Source organism: Amblyomma mixtum, chromosome 1, assembly GCF_055824585.1.
Source record: "Amblyomma mixtum isolate Tamu chromosome 1, ASM5582458v1, whole genome shotgun sequence".
Classification (NCBI taxonomy): Eukaryota; Metazoa; Arthropoda; class Arachnida; order Ixodida; family Ixodidae; genus Amblyomma; species Amblyomma mixtum.
Window position 1 is genome coordinate 179,419,508 of NC_143012.1, and position 22,941 is coordinate 179,442,448.

General features: G+C 47.7%; 1 protein-coding gene across 3 annotated transcripts in view; it reads left to right on the plus strand.

Moving 5' to 3' along the window:
* l(2)k09913 (transmembrane protein 53-like lethal (2) k09913) overlaps positions 1–22,548 on the plus strand; it is an 84,330-nt gene extending 61,782 nt beyond the window's left edge. For 2 of the 3 annotated variants that reach the window (XM_089560038.1, XM_089560052.1), the window contains exons 2-4: positions 1,744–2,148; positions 5,131–5,295; positions 16,296–16,750. In XM_089560038.1, coding sequence (XP_089416164.1) covers positions 1,744–2,148; positions 5,131–5,295; positions 16,296–16,688 — 963 coding nt within the window. In that variant the 3' untranslated portion in view covers positions 16,689–16,750. Of the gene's footprint in view, positions 1–1,743; positions 2,149–5,130; positions 5,296–16,295; positions 16,751–22,069 lie in introns of those variants that run through there. The other variant, XM_089560046.1, reaches the window with a different exon arrangement.
* The last annotated feature ends 393 nt before the right edge of the window (positions 22,549–22,941 follow it).

Here is a 22,941-nt window from a genome sequence, read left to right on the forward strand (position 1 = left end):
TTAGAAAAACAGTCTCAGATCTAGGAACTGCAAACAAGAGTTTGCAGGTAGTTCAATGGTAAAATTCAAACTAGTAATGGTAGGCTTAAAAGACATTAAAACATCATTAGCTATTGGTCTACTGCTACTAGTTTGAAATTTATCTTTGAACTCCCTCAAAGCTCTTGTTTGCAGTTGCTTTTAACTGTCCTGGAGCCTATCTTTATACTGCATGCCTCATAGTCCTGCGTGTTGCTTCAGCATGTAAACGCCCATTGGTCAATCACTGAGTTTTGTCTGTAGAAGGAAGTCCAACTTGAATAGGGAAAACATTAATTTTCCAATAATTTTTCGAATGCCAACATTTCTGCAAACCTTTCCTGATTTCTCGTGGTTCTAGAAAATGTGAACATTGAAGTGCATTGTGGTGCAAGACAGACGGCCATGAAACATATCCCACAATTCCTTCAGATGAAGCAGGCTTGTTGTTTATACGGGTTATTAGATGATTTTCTTCCTTAGATGCCTAGGTTAACAGTACACTGTTTTCCTTGCTGTTCAGTGACATGGTGTGGCATGTTGTGTTCTATACCTATTGCCTTCTGTCATTGTGAGGCAGTATACAAATGATTTGGCTGTCATCAGCAGTGTGTTCTGAGCACCTTAATACTTGTACTCAGGCTTACGGCGCAGCTATCTGGGCAAGGCTGTTTTTAAGGCGGAAGCCTTTAATGCCTCATCGTTGTAAGCAGAAGTTGTCGACAGAAATGTCATGCTTTTCAATTGGTCTTAACAGTAGTGACGTCACAGTGCGCGAATGTCAAACGGGGCCAATTGCACTTTGGCTACTAACCATGCAACCAATTAAAGGGATCGTATAGTGATGCTCCAAGTTAGTGGGACTTACTTAACGAATTAGCCTAATTAACCTTTCTAGCCAGACCAGATACATAAAGAAAACTGACTAGGAAATTGGCCGAGCTCGGGAATCGAACCCCGGTCTCTGGTGTGCGAGACGAGCACGCTACCCCTCCGCCATGCAAGCTCGATGGTTTGGAATGAACAAAGGCGCGTCTAGTGAATATGGTGCCTTCGTTCACTCCCATCTTCCTCCCTTCCAGTTATGGCGAGGTTCAGGTGTCCACCGACAAATGAGAGACAGATACATTCCCTTTCCTCAAAAACCAATTTACCGATGAGCAAGGCGTAGAACCTTCCTCAAAAAGCGTTGTGTTCCAAGGGCAACGCATCGCGCCGAACGGGTGGTAGCGTTCCGTGGACCGCCTGGCAGCGCTGCAACACGCTTTCGCATTCCACTCCTAAAGGCGAAGCTTAAGCGTCATTAATTGGCAGTTAATTAATGCACCAACAGAATGTGCAGTGAACAATCGCGTAGCAGAATGCAGCACTCAGGCTTTCGCCTTTCACCACTTTAGCCGCTAAAGTTCCTCGTAATTTTTTAGATCAAGGTGGGGTGCACATGGAGACAGGGGTGTGACATTTGGCACCGCCATCTGTTTTTGTGATGCACTGAGTTGCGAGGTGTACTCAATGCATGCTGAATATTGCAAGTGATCTTCTTGCATGCATAAATATATCCCCAAAGTGTCCACACGTGCATCAACTGCCAAGTAGGTCATACAGAGTAGCTGGAATGCTCATTCTTTGGGTCCCGTCCTCACTCTTGGTGCCACTGACCGCTGTCGCTGGATGCGTGTGCTCCTTCTCGTCTTGCTGTACCAGGGCCTTCTATCTGCTGCGCAGGTGCTGGTGCCATGCCTGTCCCTGCAGAACATGAGCACGGCTGTGCGCACCGAGACGCTGAACCAGAACATGCAGCTGCGGCTGTCGGACAAGCCGCCACCGACCAGGGCCTTCGCGGGGGCGCCCCTGGTGGGTGGAGGGGCCCACAGTGCGGCGAGCCCCGTGGCTGTGCTCACGTCGTCGACGCGCCCCGAGGAGGCAATGCCTGCTGGCCACCGCGGCGTCAGTAGTAGCAGCAGCACCAGTGCACTCCGCGAGAACCCGCTTACCGTGCTGCTGGCCTGGATGAACGCGAAGGACGCGCACCTCCAGAACTACCACAATTTCTACCTGGACCTGGGCTTCGATGTCCTCACGGTGCGCACGCTGCCACTACAGCTGGCCTTCCCAGCGTCGGGGGCACAGGTGAGTTATTCCCGATCAGGAGCGCTTATTCGGGATGCGCTGCTCTCGCACTGAGTGCACAGTGTGAGAGCAGCTGCGGGAGCAGATTGCAGTTTTTATGTCCTTGCTAGAGCTACAAATTTAAGGATGCAAAGGTTCAGACTTGCCTGCAGAGCAATATTGAGCTTGACGAACAGTGCTTTATTTTATGGCCAGCCTTGCTCAGAAAGTTGCGTTGCGTGGCCATAAACTCGAAATCTTGCATGTAGTTTGTATTAGCCGAGGTCCCGAAGACCGAAGTTTCGCCCAGAAGAAGGGGATTATACAGGCTGTTTTAGAGAAGATGACCCATAATCAAAAAAAAATAAAGATCACGTTCACTAGGGACCCTCTTTTTCCGCAGTTTTATTTGCTACCTTAGTGGCCACCGTGCTGTCCCCAAAACGCACATATTTTTGTATTAAGATTTTGTAGTTAGCTTTTAACTATTCACTTTATGGGGCCAACTGCATTCGCGAAATTGAAGGGCGCCCTCCATTTACCCTGACGGCTCTGTTAAACCTGACGAGAAAGAAATCGCTGTGGCTGCTGCCGGCTACTGAATTCTCCATTTCTGTGCTCTTGCATGCCGAAAGCAAAAGGACGGAACAGCGCCTCTGACATTGATGAATTCGCCTTCTGTTTCCTCACAGAACACACTTCAGGCCAGTGGCTGAAGCACCATGCGTGGCATTGTCGTGACCTGCTTCGCGTGCTTCGGTCGGCGGCGGGTTGCTTCTTTCACGCCAGCACCAGAACAAAACGTGCATAGTCAGTGCTTAGTAATGTGGAGGCTCGGCAGCGGAGAATCTATTGTTTTCTATTAAAAGTGTTATAGCAAGTGCAAAGAGGTCTCATCCAAACACAGTGGCGCTGTTTATTTTTTATTTTTGGAACGGCGTTGATTACTCGATCGAGGGGCACCGTTGATGAGGTTTTCGACAAGTATGGATGGTTACTGTCGTTGTTTATAAGAAGCGGTAAGGTTAACCAGGACAAGGTACTGGTGCTTACTTAAGTCTTTATTAACAGAAAGTATTGTGCTAAAACACTTCTGGTACAGTCAGTTCACCGTTCCATATGTTCCTGCTTGGGATTTAAGACCAAAATACCGCTACTGCATTCCTCGCTCCTCAACCCGGTACGGAAAGCGCACACGTCATTACTATGTACCTGCCTGTTTCAATAGCTTGCCTCCTACTGTACTCCGCGTGAAAACTAAATACACCCTGAAAAAAACTTTGCGGTGTGTCTCCGCGTTGCTTCCTGCCCCATAGTTATTTCATCCATTTACTGTATTAATTTCAAATTACTGTAATCTCTCTTGATGTTGTAATAGTTATATATTTGTTTCACTCTGTTTGGTGACCTTTTTCTTTTTTTTTGCAAAGTTCATTGCAACGTCTCTATTTTCCTTTGTTTTGCCAATGTTCGCTGTCTGCCAGGCGCTGCCACTCAAGCCTTTTGAGGCTTTGGTAGGCCTGATTTATGTTGTCTGGCAATTGACATGAATAAAAGTTCTATCTATCTATCTATCTATCTATCTAACTGCTGAAAAAAAAAGCCTGCCGCTTGGCAGCTCAGCCTTAGGCTCCCCAGTACTGTCATGTCCTGAAAAGTCGTTACTCCAGCGTGTTTCCACGGAATCGGTCACGTAAAAGCAGGCTGCAGTCGCAGACGAAGATCTCGAAATTGGCCTACTGAGTTTCATGAGAGTGGCGCCGGAGGTGCACACTGTGTGGAGATTGTTCAGGGCACGGGCGAGTAGGAGGACCGTATAGAGGAGTTTATAAAGATGCGTCGCATGTAGCCATTTTGCGCTGATGACTATACAGCCTCTGCAGTTTTTCAGCTGCGCGTAAGCACCTTTTGCAATTGGCTGCTGATTCAAATGGATAGGCTAGACTTAATATTTTAAGCAAGTAGAAACTCGTTAATCCAGACTTCAGTGGACCAAAATGAACAAAACAAAAATGTTTGAATTATTGACTGACCTCCCAAAACAGTGCTAAAAACCACTCGTGCCAAAGTTAACTTATTTGGAGGAAGACTGCAGGCAGTGGTTGCCTGTTTCTGAGGTAATGGCGCTGTAACAACTAGTTTTCATAGTTTTGGCAGTACTTTGTTGCGTGCTCAATGTTGGCAGTGTCGAAGCAGAACTGTTTCAAATTGTTACGGGCCTTGGCAGTATCCTTGTGTTTCGATTTCACAGGCAGTCTGCAGTTACCACGGCCAAAAACATGCTTCCTTTTTCAGTTTTTCTTTAGTGGTCTAGTGTACTCTCGATAGAAGGCGTCCCATGACTAGAAAATTGAAAAACAAATTTTATAATGTGGACATTCACTTTGCATCTGGTTTCTTGCTGCCTTCAGCCACTTTGGAAAAAAGTGTTCACAGCTGTGCAGATAACCAAAGTTGGTGAGCAGTTTCTGTATTAAACCAGGAATCCAAAACAACACAAATTTAAAAATATATTTTTTTTTGGGTGGAAATTGTGATTTCAGCTCCGTATCCCCCCTTAACTGCCAGTGTGAGCACGTTGCTCCAAATTGGTTTATTGGGGTTTAACATCCCAAAGCAACTCAGGCTGTGAACAACGCCGTAGTGAAGGGCTCCGGAAATTTCGACCACTTGGGGTTCTTTAATGTGCACTGACATCGCACAGTACACGGGCCTCTAGAATTTTGCCTCCATCGAAATTCGGCCGCCGCGCCCGGGATTGAACCCGCGTCTTTCGGGTCAGCAGCCGAGCGCTGTAACCACTGAGCCACCGCGGCGGGCGTTACTCCAATTTGGTCTCGGCATCCATTGGTCTTCTAGATAACTTGCCACCATGTGTTATCCTCGAGGTACGTGGGGCACATGCGAGCTGAGGTGCCAGTGATGCAACCAGCGGCTGTTCCATAGCTTCCAAGCCCGTGGCAGTTGTGGTTCTGGACCGGTCCGTCCATTGTGCCTGTGCAGGTGGTGGCCAAGCGCCTCCTGGACTTCCTGGTGAACCACCCCAATTACAACCGGCTCGTGGTGCACGGGTTCAGCGTGGGCGGCTACCAGTTTGGTGAGGTGCTGGTGCGGATCCGCAAGGAAGGAGAGCGCTACGCCGACGTGGTGCCTCGGTTCAAGGCACAGGTGAGGGCCGCTGGGATGGTGCAAGGGCTGGCTTGTTCAGAACACGCTCTGCCACTGGAGCAAGCACAGTGTGCCATGTGTACAACTGCTGAGGCACATACATAGGAGTTTGCCATTTCAGAAAATTTGAAAATTTTTCAACAAAAAACAGAAAATTTGTGCACGCAGAGAATTTACAGCCACCATCATCATCATCATCCTCATGATGATGATGATGATGAATGGCTCGGAGGGAGTAACAACAAATACACAGCGGACTGTAAAAAAGGTATTTAAAACAGCTATGTTTTGCAGCACATTGAAATGTTGGGTGGCATTCATAGCAGGCATGTAAAGAGGAAAGAATGCCCCCAAAGGGCAGACAAAGATTTCAAAGGTAAACTTTGTATTTGGCAAACTTAGGACTGCATTAAAGATGGAAACTTTGAGGTGGTGGTGTAACATGTAGGCCCATTGGTAATGGACACAAATTGTTGCTGCTCTCAGGTGTGCTTCATTTCGTCATGCTTCACGACTCTGCTCATATGTCTATAAACTGAATGAATGCATCTGAAAATCTTAGCATTCCACATTGAAGATCGCACTATTTCTAAGGGGGAACGCAGTTCAAACTATTTTATTTTTTTTTACGCATGGAAATAATGTAACCAAATTAGCACAGATTTACATTTGTTTATGTTTATTTCAGAAATGCATTATATTTTAAGCTAGCTGGTAAAGTTGCTGAGTAATTACAATTAACTCCCTCTTCAAGTAATCATTGGGGCATAAAATAATTAAGGTAGGGTGAGACTTTGAAGATGGTTTTCAAAAGTTGGCTGTACAGCAGTTGTAATGAAAGCTGTGGCTTTAAAATTTGCAAGGAGTCTTAAAGATCGACACAGCTTGCATTAGAGCTCAAAACTAGAGTGAATTCTGTAGAATGTTTTTATTGTTTATTTTTTCTACTAGTGTGCCTTGTTTTTAAATATACTCTCTGCAGAGTTGATATTTTGCACGAGAGTAGAAACCAATGTTTTACACAACTAGTACCAAAAGAGGTTCCGTAGTTCAAAACAACGAAGGGATAATTGCGTCTTGTCCCTTCGTTGTTTTGTGCTGGAACCTCACGCGAGTTACCCACTAGCCCGAAACATCACTCTTCTATGGTACCGAAATTGTATTTCTTACAAGAACTAGATTTATGATGTTTTTTTTTTGTTTGTGGGTGCATAAACTTGTCACCCACGAATGATTTTCTTTTGGTCTCCCATTTCTGCTTCTCTCTCTCAGTGATTTGGGATAGCAGAGCCAAGTGGAACAGCTTATCCATGCATGCAAAAAAAGATTAATTACAGTAGAATCTGGATCATACGATCACACGAATCTCAAATTTGTGCAGAATTTGAAAATTGGTTTTTGAGGAAAGGAATGCAGTAAGTGTCTCACTTGTGGACACCCAGAACACACTCTTAAGGGAAGGGATAAAGGAGAGAGTGAAAGAAGAAAGGAAGGAAGAATAATTTCTACATTTTAATGTGCACTAATGTCACACAGCACATGGGTGCCTTAGTGCATTAAAGGTCCCCAGGTGCTCGAAATTATTCCAGAGCCCTCCACTATGGCCCCCCTTTCTTCCTTTCTTCTTTCACTCTCTCCTTTATTTGTTCCCTTACAGTGTGGTTCGGGTGGCCATCAAGATATGCGAGGCAGTTACTGCCCCATTTCCTTTCCTCAAAAAACACGAATTTTGTTCATTTTGGATGATACAAATATTATAAATTTGTTTTTGTGCTGACAGGGTTTACTTATGGTTGCGTGCCATCCCCTACTCCAATGTCGGCTCTGTGTTGGTCGTGCGCTGCTGGTTGCTGCTTGTAATGCACCCCGCAACTGGCAATCCTGGAGTCCGCGATCTATGCCTCACAAGTACTCGGTGCTTGGGGCTGCTGTCACGGCTTGCACATTCGTTTGGTTTAGTTTGGTTTATGGGGTTTAACGTCCCAAAGCAACTAAGGCTATGAGGGACGCCGTAGTGGAGGGCTCCGGAAATTTCGACCACCTGGGGTTCTTTAACGTGCACTGACATCGCACAGTACACGGGCCTCTAGAATTCCTCCTCCAAAGAAATTCTAGCCGCCGCGGCCGGGATCGAACCTGCGTCTTTTGGGCCAGCAGCCGAGCACCATAACTGCTCAGCCACCGCGGCGGCCGCACATTCGTGTTATCCGCAGTGGGGTGGGGGATTGTTCGTAACATCCGGATTTCTGCCATTGCATACAACACACTATGGCCAGAGCATTTTAGGAATTCATATTATCCGGAAATTCGTATCAACCGGGATCGTATAATCAGATTCTACTGTACCTGTTACCTTTTCTGTTGTTACCTGTTTCATATTACTTATTTCTGCGCTCGCTGATGGGGTTGCTTGCATGGTGGCAATGCAATCTGCAGCCCAGTGAGGCCTTATTGTTGCATTCATAGTACTGTATTAATGTGAGACCATTAAAAGCCCCATCGGAGAAAAAATCCGGTGTTGTCTAGCACAAATTCACTGATTGGTGGAAGGGGAGTGTGACGTCACGAGACCACGTGACATGACGGTGTGCTGTCCGGACAAGTGAGGACGAGTTCCAGATGCGGCAGAACTCTACCTGAGTGGGTGTGCCAACAGATCTGGTGGCAAAAGCCTTGCGCGCTACTCTTGGCGCGCGTGCGCGGGTTTTCCTGACGCGGCAAACAGTCATGAAAAGGAACGACCAGACACATAGTAAGTAGCATAAAAGGCTTCAGTACTCTTGCATTCTCAACATGTAATGTACCGTATTTACTCGCATAATAGGAGCACTTTTTTTTTCAGAAAATCCAGCTCAAAGTTCGGGGTGCGCCAATTACTTGGGGTAAAATTTCTGGAAATTTTTCGACTTGCAAAATTGAACATACCGCATCAACACACCTGTGTACGGGCCGCACCCTATTTTCCTGAAGGAAATATTAAAAAAAAAAAAGATCCATGTAAGGGCCCCACTCAAGCATTCCGCGACCCAGGTGGGAATAGCCTTCGAAATGTACGCACCGTGCCCTTCGCGATCAGCTCCGGCTGCAAGCAACGTGTGCTTCATTGCGGAGGCCACACACGCACACAGAAGCTTCCAGGTGCTGCCCACGGATGGCACCCAAGGCCAAGCTCATTGTCGTCATCATCATCAACTTTTTCCTCTGCCACGAACTTTCGCTATCCATATCGGCATCAGCATCTCCAGCTCCAGTTTTTGTGGCTGTCAAAGGCCAGGGATCTATGGTAGTGTGTTAGCAGTGTTAGTTCATCGTAGTTGTGGCTTTTGTGTGCTGTCGCCGAGCATCACTATTTTAGCACGACGGGCAAGCACCTTAATAGGTACACGGCTGGCAGTTTGCTCTCAAGCACTGCAAGCGTGCAGCAGGCCAGAAATTCGATGTGGCCGAGAAGTGCGGCAGTTGTGACTGCGGCATGCCTAAATTGTCGTATGTGACTCCTAGGGGCGAGGTTTTCAGGGGCCTAAGTTGGGAAGGTTTCCGCCTGGAGATGAAGCTTTCCAAGCAGATGTTTAAAGTGAGCGTCCCTGAAAACTGTGTACGGCTGTTCCTCACGATGTCATTGTACGTGCTGTGGGTCCACAGCAGCTGCGACGGCAGCAGCACTAGTGAGGACTAGTAGTTAGTTGAGCAAGAACTTTGTTAAAATAAAGATTGGGGGGGGGGGGCATCAGCTTGTAATCGCGTAAATACAGTATTTATCACAGTGCCAAGTATGGGGTGCGCCTATTATGCGCAGAAATAAAAAATCTGATTTTTCGTGACCAAACTAGCGGTGCGCCTATTATGCGAGTAAATAAGGTAATTAGCTCTCCACCAAAGGTTTTGATTTGTACAGCATGGAGAGTGAAATTCTATGAAGGTCCTGCTGATTACTTCTTTTCAAAGGTAATTGATGGGGGCAGGGTGTGCACTAGGTTGGCTGAAAACCACCTCTGGCCGCCGTCAAATCCTCGATGGGTGCGGCTGAACTGGGGAAGTACAAGTGGGCAGCCCATTGGTAGTGCATTGCATCTCAACAAATTGTTCATTTCAGAGTCGAGGTTGCAAGCATGAAACTGTTTTCTAGCAGTGAATGGTTTTTGTGTGTTTAGAAGCCAAGCACGGAGGTCTGGAAACCGCCGCCTTGCACTTGTAGTTTTCACCTTGCTGCTGTGGGATGCGGGCGTTGGTGCTGTTTGAAGAGTCCCACAGCACGCATAGATAACAATGCAAGAGCGGGGGCTAGTTGGTGCTTCATATTGATCAATTCGCGCTACAAGAAACATACACACGGAAACACAAACGGACGAAGCGCATAATGCGCTTCGTCCGTTTGTGTTTCCGTGTGTATGTCCCTTGTAGCGCGAATTGATCAGTATGTAGCACGCATAGGTATGGCAGGTCTCTGTGATGGCACGTTGGCAGCACCTTGACTGGAGTTTTTCGTGTCACTAATTTTGCAGTGTTTCTTGTTCCACATGGGCTTTTTGTGTTTAATCAGCATAAAACTGTTCTTTAAATGAGAAAACTCAATGCACACTCAGTATTTTCTCAATAAATTGTGTATCCGTCATGCGGTGATGTCCGGCATGTCACAGCTGCTGCTTGAAAACTGTGGGGTGACATCATTAGTGCTAGGAACTTGCTTGCTTGAGCAGTTCTAGCTCAAAATGGGCATTGCGCCAGTCCTGAAAGTACCACCTGACCTGAGTGCACAGAACACACATTCCTTGTTTGCGTTGCAAGGCCCCTTTAATTCATGCAAGTCAGTGGGAATTTTATTTCAGTGCATTTGTGTGCAACAGTTTGTGCGAGCTGTGTTTTGAAGCCCTTGGAAGGTAGTCGACGCAGTCAGGAATTGGCTGATAATTGATGGAGACAAAAAGGATTTACTGAGCACATGTGTTGGCATGAAGTTTGCAAAGAGCTATGTAAATCATGTACAGGTGGTGGGCGAATATAGTGTCCCAAAAGCCATGTGCCTGTTTCACCAAACATGGCAAGCTTCATATATTTTGCAAGCTTCATATAGCAGTTAAGCAATAAAAACAAATAAAGAAAAAGGTGATAGCCATAAACAACTGGGGGGCTAATTTCAGAACATGCTTGCTACAGCATCATTTCTAAAGACAGGTGCTATGTAAATGTTTGTTGGTGAACTGCCATCAAGAGTGTGCTCATAATTACACATGGGAGGTTTTTGTTTGCTCTGATTATGGTCACAGTTGTTTGTAATGCTTCAATATAAACTGGAGAATGCCTGTTTGATATGTTGCCAGGAGTTGGCAGCACCCAGCAGAAGGCAATGGAAAAATGGCAACAGAAATAATTTTGACGTTCTGAGCATCAGATCACATAGTCACTGATTGCATTGTGAAATACTGCTTCTGTGTGGCGTATCTGCTGGTAATTTATTCTATTTATGACATACTGCAGGCAGTGAGGCCAAGCAGGAGTGGATTGCAGAAAAAGATCTCAAATTGAGCAATAATACCAAAATGGAAACAGAACACGAGTAGCGGGAAATGACATGGAAAGGCAAAAAATCAAGTATACAAAACAAGCTAAAAAAAGAAGCTAGCAATGGTTGCTTATCAGGTTAAGAGACCGTACACACGACACTGGTAAGCTGTTCCAATCACTTAAATTTTGCGGAAAGAAAGAGTGCTGGAATAAGTTAGTCTTTGCAAAGTATGCGGTCAGAGAATGGGGATGAGAGTGTCGGGTTCGTCTGGTGTTCTGTAGCATAAGATACGGCGAAGAATTTATCCAAATTTATGGTTAAATAACAAAAATAAGAATTTCAACCGAAGAAACTTGCGCCGGGACTGAAGGGTTGGTATTAAATTCGACTGCGTTAATGCAGAGACTGTAGCAGTTCGACTGTATTGCGAAAACATGAATCGTACAACTTTCCTTTGGATCCGCTAAAGTGCTTTTATGTTAGTGACAGTATACGGGTCCCATACAATGCACGCATATTTCAGTTTAGTCCTGATAAAGGCTTCATATGCTAGTCTCTTAACCTGAAGTGGTGTATCTTTTAGTTTCTGGCGCAGCAAAGTCTTCGTAAGGCAGATGAGCAAGTGTTAGAAATGTGAGTGTTCCAGCTTAAGTTGTTTGTTAATGTAACACTGAGATATTAGTAATCACTTACTTCAATAATTTCTCCTGAACCCAGAAAAAAGAGCATTTAAATAGGTTAAGTTTTTTGTAACACATAGTTAAGTGCCATTACCAAGCATGGCGTTCGACAAAACTCACGATCGAATGCCACTTTTCTGTGGCATTTTTTTACTAGGCATTTCTTTAGCTTGGAGTTTTGTTTATGCACATCTTCAAATGAGTTGCTATAGTGAGCATGTATGCATAGTTGTGTGAGAAATATTGGAGGCATAGTGTACTGGGTGGTTTTTTTAAATATGTGGGCTGATTTTTCTTTAAAATGCCTTGAAAGATATGGCAGGGCATGATGATGGTAGTCACAATCATCATCATCATCAGCCTGACTACGCCCACTGCAGGAAAAAAGGGCCTTTCCCATGTCTGTCGAATTAACCCTTGTCCTGTGCCAGTTGCGGCCACCTTATACCCGCAAAATTCTTAATCGTCAGCTAACCTAACTTTCTGCCGCCTCCTGCTACGCTTCCTTTCCCTTGGAATCCAGTCTGTTACCCTCAAGGGCCATCGGTTATTTTGCCTTCACATTACATGCCCTGCCCAAGCCCATTTCTTCCGCTTGATTTCAACTAGGATGTTGTTGCGAGGTACGGGCAGTGGACTCGGTGAAGGCTGGGAAATGGGCCTTTATTACAAGATTTTGACCCAACAGAAAAGAGGGCCCCAGGCCCTTGGAAGGTACAGGCTGGCTCCCCGAGCAGCTGCTCTCTTCCGCTGCTGGAGGACGACTCCTCTCGTTGACTCCCGTGCGTTCACTGCTGCTCCCTCGAACGCCGTGCCCACGAGACCAAGCAGCGCGTTCGCGGGAGGAAGCGTCCCTAGGCGCTGACGGTCATGTTCTCGAACGCCGTGTCCCCGTGTTCGCGTCCCTCGGCTTTTGCGTTCGCGTTTTCAAACGCCGAACATGAGACCCGCGTCCGCGACGAGGGCGGCACTCTGCGACGCCGAGTATGGGTCGGAACGCGACACAGCACAAACAGTTTCCGGATCTCTGGCCCACAGGCCAGCAGTGTCTTGCAACGTAACAAACTCCTCCCCCCCGATGAAGTCCTTCGCCGAGGCTGCGTCTTCAGATGCAGGGTCGGGAGAAGACGCTCCGGACACCAACAGGGCAAAATGCATGCGCTCACTTTGTGCGCGCGCGCGCACACACACACATACACACTTTCGCGGAACCCCCTGGCTGACGGTGCCCAAGCGACGAACGACTGCCAGACGCCGATTTTCCAGAAAAACTCTCCCTGCCTGTTTTTGCTAATCAGTATTCGGCTCCCGTCAACACATGGCAAAACACACAACAACAAAAGCGATGCGCAACATTGCATTTCAATGTGGTCACAAAAGAAAACGATAAGCACAAGTAACCTCTCATTTGTGCTCATGGATTAACATTTCAGCCGTGCCCTTCGGGGTCGCGTCCGTCTGACCACTTTAGCTGCGGAATCGCGACGAATGAAGTCGCCCCTAGCGTTGGACATTCCCTGACCACTGTCTTCGTTTCTGTGCCCTGCCGATACACTGTGAACGCTTCGGTAGCGCGTGCAGTGCCGAACCCTATTATACAGCAATGGTCTGCGAGCAATACGATTGCCTGTCCCCCCTTCACACTTTGAGCTGGCTGCACTATTCCCCTTCTGACCCGTCTGCTGACACGGTAGACGCAAACGAGTTCCCTGTGCCTTTTCCTGTAGCCTGGCGCCACAAACTTGCTGTGGTAGCTTTCGACGTCCTCTTTTCCGGGTGATCGTCCCACACTCACTAAGGGTACACTTCTCTCCGGGTTGACGAGCAACTATCTCGCTGACGTTGCAGCTACGCACTAACTCCACGCAAATGACCGCCGGACGTTTCACTGCCTCTGGGTTATGCGACTCGTACCTCTGAGGATTGTCCTTTTGCGTTTGCGCGTCTGCCTGACTGCCTTTGAGCTCGCCTATACTCCGTTTCATACATCAGGTGCAACGCTGTCAAAGCTAGCGCTCTTTTTTGCGCAGCCTTCATCCGTGACAGATAATAGTGCGTTGCTTGTGGTGAGCGAAAAATAACAAATGCATTGCCGACAGGCTTCGTGGGTAATACATTTGTCATCAGCGTGTCAAAAAACGATGATATTGCGAATGAATCGGTCGATATCTGTGATTTTGTGAAATTCCAGAAAACTTTCATTCTGCTTTTTTTTGGAAGTCCGAAATCTCCTCCTGAACTCTTCTGTTGAGATCATGTACTACGAGAGCAGGCTTGATTTCACCAGATCATAGTTACCCGCTTCACTAGAACTCAAGCGAGCCACAACCTGTGAAGCTTCTCCCAGGAGCAACGCCATCAACTTTTCTGGCCATATGTCGCGGCTAATGGACTGTCTCTCGCACATCCTTTCGAAATTGACGAGGTAGAGAGCAATGTCATCACCTACTTTAAACGGCTGAAGCAAGTTCGTCATCTTAACATTACCTCCCTGAAGTGTGACGGCACTTTCACCCCGTTCTAGCCTTGGGCGTTCGAGCCTTGCCTTCTCGATTTCGAGCTCAATATTTTTGTTCTCTCTCTCCGCTTCCAACTCCGCCTGTTTCTTTTCTTTCTCTTTCTGCCTTTCTCGCTCGTCAGCCTTCTCCTTCTCCACTTTTGCCGAAGTTACGCATCCTTCATTCTTTACTGTTTCTCGTAGCACCTCAACTTCAAGCTGCAATATGTTCAACTCCCATTCCTGTTCCTCTATTTCCCGCTTCTCTTGCTCTGCTGCTACCCGTTGCTCTTCTATTCTTTTCCGCTCATTTTCCTTCTGCACTCGGCATATCTTTTCCCACGCATCAGTTATCTCGACCTCTTCAAACTCCTCCTCTTCAAATTTATGGCGAATCTCTGGCTTCCGCGTACGTTGGTTTACTTCTAAACCAAGTTCAGCTGCCAACAGCATCAATTCGTCTTTAGTCAATTTCTTTAAATCCATGGTTGGCGAGAGCCGACTACAAAATCTGCAAACTAATCACACACCCTGTGGTGAATAAATGCAGTCAATTGCTCAGATAGAACCCAGTTCTAAATCCTCTGGCAATACGTAGTCGCTTCGGCACTCACCCAACCAGGAGCCCTCGATGGCCACCGTGACTTCCGAAGTCAGGAACTGCCAAGTCCGTCGATCCCAGATCGTCGATGTTGCCTTTTTGCGGTTGTATTCACGCCTGGCCTTCACGCTGCACTGCGACGAAGGTGACTCCCAGAGCCACGTAGCGGAGCTCCGTAGATTCCGGATCGTCGAAGACGCTCTGTCGTTAGCAGTTGTCCACCAGCCGTGTCCTTATCCCGCCGCCAAAGAAGCTACACCATGCAGCAAGTCCGGCGATCCCAGATCGTTGAGGTTTCCTTTGAGCGGCTTTCTTCACGCCTGGCCTTCACGCTGCACTGCGACGAAGGTGACTCCCTGAGCCACGTAGTGGAACTCCGTTGATCCCAGATCCTCGAAGACGCTCTCTCGTCAGCAGCTGTCCACCAGCCTTGTTCTTATCCCGCCGCTGCCACCAGTTTGTTGCGAGGTATGGGCTGTGGACGCGGTGAAGGCTAGGAAATGGGTCTTTATTAAACAATTTTGACCCAACAGAAAAGAGGGCCCCAGGCCCTTGGAAGGCACAGGCTGGTTCCCCGAGCAGCTGCTCTCTTCCGCTGCTGGAGGACGACTCCCGTTGACTCCCATGCGTTCACTCTGCTCCCTCGAACGCCGTGCCCATGAGACCAAGCAGCGTGTTCACGGGAGGAAGCGTCCCTAGGCGCTGACGGTCGTGTTCTCGAACGCCGTGTCCCCGTGTTCGCGTCCCTCGGCTTTTGCGTTTGCGTTTTCGAACGCCGAACATGAGACCCACGTCCGTGACAAGGGCGGCACTCTGCGACGCCGAGTATGGGCCGGAACGCGACACAGCACAAACAGTTTCTGGATCTCTGGCCCACAGGCCAGCAGTGTCTTGCAACGTAACAATGGCATTAACCTGTGTTTGATCCCTGACCAACTCTGCCGTCTTCCTGTCTCAGTGGTAGTAAGAGACTTAATGGTTGATGGTAGTATGTTGTTACAAGACTATTCGGTAACTATGACTAGTTAATTAGCTTTCTAATTTCAGGGTTTGGGGCACAATATTATATTACCTAATAGGTGGTGTTCAGTATCATAGACAATCTGTTTTTAAAATTTCTATATTGTCATTGTGGTTCGATATTTTGATTATGGAATTATGTGCACAAAACCACCTGATATGTAAGGCGCATGACATGCTCCGATAGTGGTATAGCCCCACTACAAAATGGAGGATTCATGGTCACAAAGGAAGCATGCCCACATTCTAAGTTGTGAAAGATACGCACCTGACTTTTAGTGTTCCTCATTAGGTGGCATAGTAATGCAGATGCATGCTACATGAGGCTGTAACAGCTCCCAATCTTGCTTGTTCCCTTCTCTATTCAGCCGTGCTGATGAATTTTCCTTGCTCTGCTATCGCTCTGAACTCTGCCACAGCCTCTTAGTATATTGCATGAGCACAGCAGCGCTTCTTTGGTGTTTCAGCTCTGTGCTTCCTCTTTAGTCTGTGGGTCTGTTTAACAGATGCAGTTTAGGTTCGTTTCATGAAACGCTAGTGTGCCTATTATATACTCTAACAAAGATGTATCCAGAATTTTGGCATTGCCAGTCTGTAAAGAGAATAGATGTTTTTGTTTGCTTCTCTTTTAGCCACTTTTCCCCTTCACATTGTTTTTTCTTAGTGCCAAAGCATGACTTCTTCCTTTTGTTCACGCAGGTGTACGACAGCTTGGTCGACTACGAAGGCATCCCCAAGGGCTTCCCCACTGCTGTGACCCGGAGCCAAGTTGTGCGCAAGGTGCTAGAGCTGATGATTCGGTTTCAGCGGTTATTGCTGTACCCTGTGTCCACGGTCCACTGGAAGGCATCATCGCTTGCATTTCATGACAACCTGCTGACCTGCCCAGCGTTGATGATCAACTCCAAGCGCGACCAGGTGGCCTCCATCGCGGCCAATCTGCTGGTGGCCAACAAGTGGCGCCAGAAGGGCACTGAAGTCGCCTTCCGCACTTTCGACGACTCCAAGCACGTGCAACACATGGGCCTTTACCCAGAGCAGTACTGCAGTGAGGTGTTACAGCTGCTCCGCAAGGTCCAGCTCATAGCTTGAGTAGACACAACCTGCCAGGCTATGCAATGTGTATAGTCAAATAAAAGGAAAATACTCTTTTTTATCTGCTAGCTGGCTTCCAGCAGCATTGTGTTGTAGTTTATTCATGCTTTGGAAGCCTCAATATGTAGGCTGTAGAGCGCTGTCTTCTGGATGTGAACAAACGTTTTTTTAATTGCAAAGCACCTGCTGGCCATGGCCTTGGATTGCCCAGGTAACCGTTTTGCATACACAGGTGTTTGGAGGATCCACACATTCAAAACCAAATATAGTTGCCTGTGTGGACATCCCTTGTGAATGTGTGCTAGACAAAACAGGGTTTTTCATCTAAGAGAGCTAGTAAACTTATAAAATAAGGCTTTTTAGATAAAAGAACAATATTGGTATAGTATTGTCAGAGGTACTGTGTGTCAGAATACAGCCAGCTGTCGGTACATGTGAACTAGCAAGCTGGTTAACTAGTGTCTAATATAAGCTTCAAGAGCCAGGCTAAGTAGTTCAGGTTCTTTGCGTTGGCAATGGAAGGCTCTGCTGGTTCTGGGTCCAGTCCTTTAAGAAAATTATGACCTCAGCAGAGCTCTACGGTGCGCATGGGCGTCCGGAGGGGGGGGCAAGGGGGGGCGGCTGCACCCCCCTGGAAAATCACTCACTCGAACCGTGAGTGATGGCCGCACGCCAGGGGCGGTGGTGCGCTCAGCCAAAAGGGTAAAAGCAACCCCGCTTCGACGCTTGGTCACATCTGCGAAATGCCGCGTCCGGGCGCGCGTCGTTCCGCCGTTTTCAAACCACGCCACCGCCAGCTCTGCTGAAGGACGACCTGTTGCAGACATGCAGCGGCACCGGCGAGCATGTGCTTCGAGCCGTCTTGAGATGGGTGTCTGTTTCTTTGATCTCTAGAGAGATAGCGACACGGAGGCAGACAGTGCACAGGGCACAGGTCGCTCGCTATAATCATGATACGTTCGTGCGCCGGCCACCGATGAATTCTTGAAGGGGGAAGGACAAATCAGCCGTGTCCACCCCTGCTTTGTCGGGCTGCTCAGGGGCAAGCGGGCGACGAGTTGGCGCCGCCGCCACGCGCTGTCTCCTCCGATCCACGGGAGAGCTCGGTGCGGTAGAAGCGCCGCTTTCAGAACCTTCGGTAAAGGGGATTAGCTGCTTTTGTTCACGGCGACGCAGTCTCCAGAGGCGCCCCCACACCAGCGTTCCTTGCGTCTTCTCCGAAAACCAGCGCCTTTGGTCAACGCAGCCCGATGGCGCCTGCCTGGCTCGCCTGTCACCTCTGGCTGGGCCTCAAATCACAACAGCGCCCATGTACTGTGCGTGTCAGTGCATGGTAAAGAGACCCAGGTGGTCGACATTATCCGAAACTCTGTACTACTCCGTCCCTCATAGCCCGAGTCGTTTTGGGGCTCTGAACCCCATAAAAGCACAAAAACAAATTTTCCGGCCGAATTAGTTGCGGGTGTCCCTTCCCCTCGGAAGTCGCGCGGCGTTCCTTACACCCCAAAAGTGCGCATTCGTGGATATTGTGGCAAGTAAGCCCTTGCACGTGTGCGCGCCTCTGTGTTTGTGCTTCGGTGTTTTTAGTGGCGGGTTGTCAACGAAGGTGAGAACAACCAAGACAGCGGACGAGAAAACGACGAGCGGCGAGCAGTGTGTGTGCGGTTGCTCGACTGTGCGGATGCGCGAGCAAGATGGAGCGAGGTGTATGAAGCTGCGAGCGTGCATTTATCTTGTAAATAAGTTTTCGTTGTATATATAGTCATCTTTTGTTTTCAACGTACTCGTTCAACCATTTTTCCAATCAATATATATGATGACTGTGCACTGAGAGCGTGTAATGAAGCACAGAAATGAATTTATCACCTGTGTAACTACGCAATTCGCCCAGAAAAATCCGAGGCGCCTACAGTTGCTGTTCAAGGAAGACTGACTGAGTGACTGTAGTTGCGTGTTTGTGAACATATTGCGCTGTGTGCTGGTCATCAATTCGGGTGAGTCGAGAACCCGTATGCAGTAAGACTGAGCACTTCGAGTATTGATAGTATCTTTTTGCATTTTTATTAATTTTAATTGTTTCTTTGTTGATAAACTCCAATGTATCTCTACAATCCGCGCTTTAATTTGCTGCTTGTAATTTTCTTTCATGTGTGTATTTTACTTATTTTTTATTTATATATAAATAAATTTACTCCGCAAATAGTGCCTTTTCGCTACGAATATACCCCCCCCCCCCCGCCCCCCCCTGCAAAAAATTCTGCGGACGCCCTTGACGGTGCGCACACCTGGGCACCGAAAAAAAACCATGCGCATTGCAGAGCTCAAGATTCTACCTTGCGCCAATTATTCCGGAGAAGCGGGCAGTCATTGTTTCAGCAGCAAGCATTGGAACCTTGCGTATATGAACTCGAGCAGTGTAGGAGGCATGACAAGAGACATCGACCTTTCTAGCCGTGGCAATGTGAAATTCAATATAAAGATCTGACACAACCTGCAGCGGCTCATTACACCAGCGAAAAGCCTGCGCCCTTGCCAATGGTGATTTAGTAAGGCAAACAGCAATGGTAGATTACTGTTCCCATTTCAGTGGAATCCTCTGCTTCGGGCGTCCAATACACCAGCATGATGTCTTGTGCTTTTTCGAGCACACTGGGCGGTGAATATTTGCTTCCCTCGTTGTCAACAACATGGAAATAGCTAAGCGGATACGGTTATCGTGAAACACAAATGGCAAACTTTGCTGTCGTGTCCACCCACCACTCGTATCCACTCGTTGCTCATGTCCAACCACAACCACTTGCATCCCCTCATGACTCATGCCCACTCACCACTCATCAATACTCACACTCATCTCCCTCACACACTGACCTCCATCGCACTCATATCTACCCACTCGCTCTCACACCCATGTCCAGTCACTCATATCCACTCTTTCGCACTCACGCTCACGTCCACTCACACACTCGGCCACTCACACTCAGACGTGAATGTGAGTGAAGCGATATAACTCCACTCATGAGTGCAGTGCCGACCTATGGCAGCGCAAGGCATATGGGGCCGGCGCAAGGACGTAGCCGGAACCTCGCGACGGTGAAGTGCATGCATGCATGCAGCCACGCCTCGAGTGTGTGTCATCCAGCAGCACTGGTGTCGCGTGTCTATTTTGCACAGCCTGGTCAGCGGCAGCGGAACCAGTTTGCAACAGAGAGGAGGCGTTTCGATATATCCCTCACCCGATGCAAAGGTCTACACTATCAAACTCGGAAATTGAGAACTAGCTCATGCCAGTAACTCGGTATGTAAAACTTTGCAGTGTATAAGCCTACGTGTAATTCGTAGAAAATGCAGTCCATCCAAGCAAGCAGTGTGCATTGACGCTAGGCCTAGATTCGCAACCCGCAGTGAACGGTAATTTGGAAGCAGCCACCCCAGTAAAAAAAAAAAACCTTTGGAACCAATTGGGCATTCCAATTTGAACTAATTGGACATTCCCATTGGTTCCAAATAGATTTCCCAATTGGTTCCAGTTGTGTTTTTGGACACCTGACCAATTGGACCCAACTGGACCCATTGGGCCAGGCAGTTATTTCACCAAGAAAATATTCACAAAATATGTTATGTTCATTGAGAAAGGCAGCTAAATGTTTATGAATAATATGCTCTAGGATCTTGGATAAATATTTCTACTACTTAACATAATGTGCAAAAAGAAAACTGATTTATGAGGACTGCAGGGGGACGCTGTGCCTAGTTCCAATCAACATTTTTTCTACGGAATTGAAATTAACAAGCTTTTATGGAAATCAAAGCCAACAGACACACATACATGACACACAAGCAACACTGCACATTCAGGCACTAGAGTGCTTGCCCACTGAGCGCAGTTATTTAATTTCAGCTGCAGTGTTGGTGTAGATGATCAGTATAGTTTAATAGGTTAAGCTGCTGATAGCTCATATTATAAGAACCATATTAGTTACACCCTGTTCGTCAAATATGCAAACATTCATTGGTTAAATTGGGTGCAGTTGGGTGGACCAATTGGATGCAATGGATAAGACCAATTGGGCTCACCAATTGGAAACCCATCTGGTTCTATGGATAGTCCATTTGGGCCATCCAATTGGAATACCTTTCCAATTGGGACCAGTTGGAAACTGACCTGGTCCAATTTGAACCAGCTGGAAATCCAATTGGTTCCAATGGTTTTTTTTAACTGGGACCGCTTGTCATCGGCGCTCCAAACCCAGTGATAACACACGGTCAACAGAATATTGTGCCATTAAAATTAAGGTTAGTTGGTGTCACTCCGCCGCGGTGGCTTATGTAAGTACGTCTATTGCGTTGTCTCTGTGCCTAAGCTATAAATGTGGGATGATTCCTGCATGCTGCGACGACCGCACTTCGGTGGATGCGGAATGCACAAGGCTGCCGTATGCTGGGCAATGTCTGTGCATGGGAAGGAACACCAGGTGGTCGAAGATTAATCCGGACCGGAGCTGACGGCGTCTCTCGCAGCCTATCGGTCGCTTTGGGACCACACCGCATCGGACCGCACCGCACCGCTTCATACCGTGCCACGCCACCACGCCACGCCACAATTTGGTTACCGCAACACCTTCGTCTGCGTGGTGGCCCTGGCGAGCCACCGGTGGCCTTCGATCAGCTTGGTAAGCTGCATCGCGAAGGGCGCTGCGGCCGAACTCCGGCTTTCCCGCATGACAGCACTGTCGCGCGCTAAGAGGGATCGCGGGATGCCGTTAGAAGATGCACCACTTGCACATGCGCACCGTGTCATTTGATATATCAGCTCTACGAGAGTTCGGTAAACGAGAACTGTAAATTATGTTGTTTATATAGCGTCCCGATGACTTTGAGGCCTGTGACCTAAAGGCCTTTACCCTGAAGGCACTTATTTTGAAGGCCAGGTGTGCCCTTCACCCAGGTAAAGGTCTGCCCAGAAAAGGCGCCTAGTAGTATTCACCCGCCGCGTTGGCTCAGTGGTTAAGGCGCTCGTCTACCGAGACGGAGAACCCGGGTTCGAACCCGACCGCGGCGACCGCGTTTCGATGGAGGCGAAACGCGCCCGTGTGCTGTGCGATGTCAGTGCACGTTAAAGATCCCCAGGTGGTCGAAATAATTCCGGAGACCTCCACTACGGCACCTCTTTCCTGTTTCACTCCCGCCTTCCTCCCTTCCATTATGCACCATTTCCTCTTCTTTATAACCAATTATTATTACAGTAGTATCCAGAACATTTGCACCACTGGTCTGTAAACAAAATAGCAGTTTTCGTTTGCCCCTCTTTTAGTCACTTTTTCCCTGCAGTGTACTGTCTTTTTTAATTGCTAAAACAAGTTTTTTTTTTGAGCACGCAGGTGTACGACAGCTTGGTGGACTATGAAGGCATCCACAAGGGCTTCCCCACTGCTGTGACCCGGAACCAAGTTGCGCGCAAGGTGCTAGAGCTGATGATTCGGTTTCAGCGATTATTGCTGTACCCTGTGTCCACGGTCCACTGGAAGGCATCATCGCGTGCATTTCACGACAACCTGCTGACCTGCCCAGCGTTGATGATCAACTCCAAGCGCGACCAGGTGGCCTCCATCGCGACCAATCTTCTGGTGGCCAATAAGTGGCGCCAGAAGGGCACTGATGTCACCTTCTGCACTTTCGACGACTCCAAGCACGTGCAACACATGGGCCTTTACCCAGACCAGTACTGCAGTGAGGTGTTACGCCTGCTCCGCAAGGCCCTGCTCATAGCTTAAGTTGAGCGGTCACAACCTTCCAGGCTATGCAATGTGTATGGTCAAATAAAAGGAAAATACTCTTTTTTATCTTCTGGTTTCTAGGAGCATTGTGTTGATTGTGTTTTTTCATGCTTTGGAAGCCACAATATGTAGGCTGTAGAGCACTGTATTCTGGATGCGAACAAACGTTCTTTTAACGGCAATCAAAGCACCTACCGGCCATGGATTGGTCTGCCCAGGTGACCCTTTTGCCTGCGTATATTTATGGATCCAAACATTCAAAACGAAATGGTCCATTGCGTGCACATCCATTGTGAATGTGTGCCGGGCAAACACTTCTTTTTCCGTAAAAAAACCTTTATTTTACTCTTGAAGTGACGGAGTGCAAGAAAAAAAGCCACAGCTGAGCTTAACTGGTACCTTTCTCGAGTACAAATTCAAAAAAAGAGAAACACCTGGCATAGCTACATAAAATGTAAAACGCAGTTAAATACAGA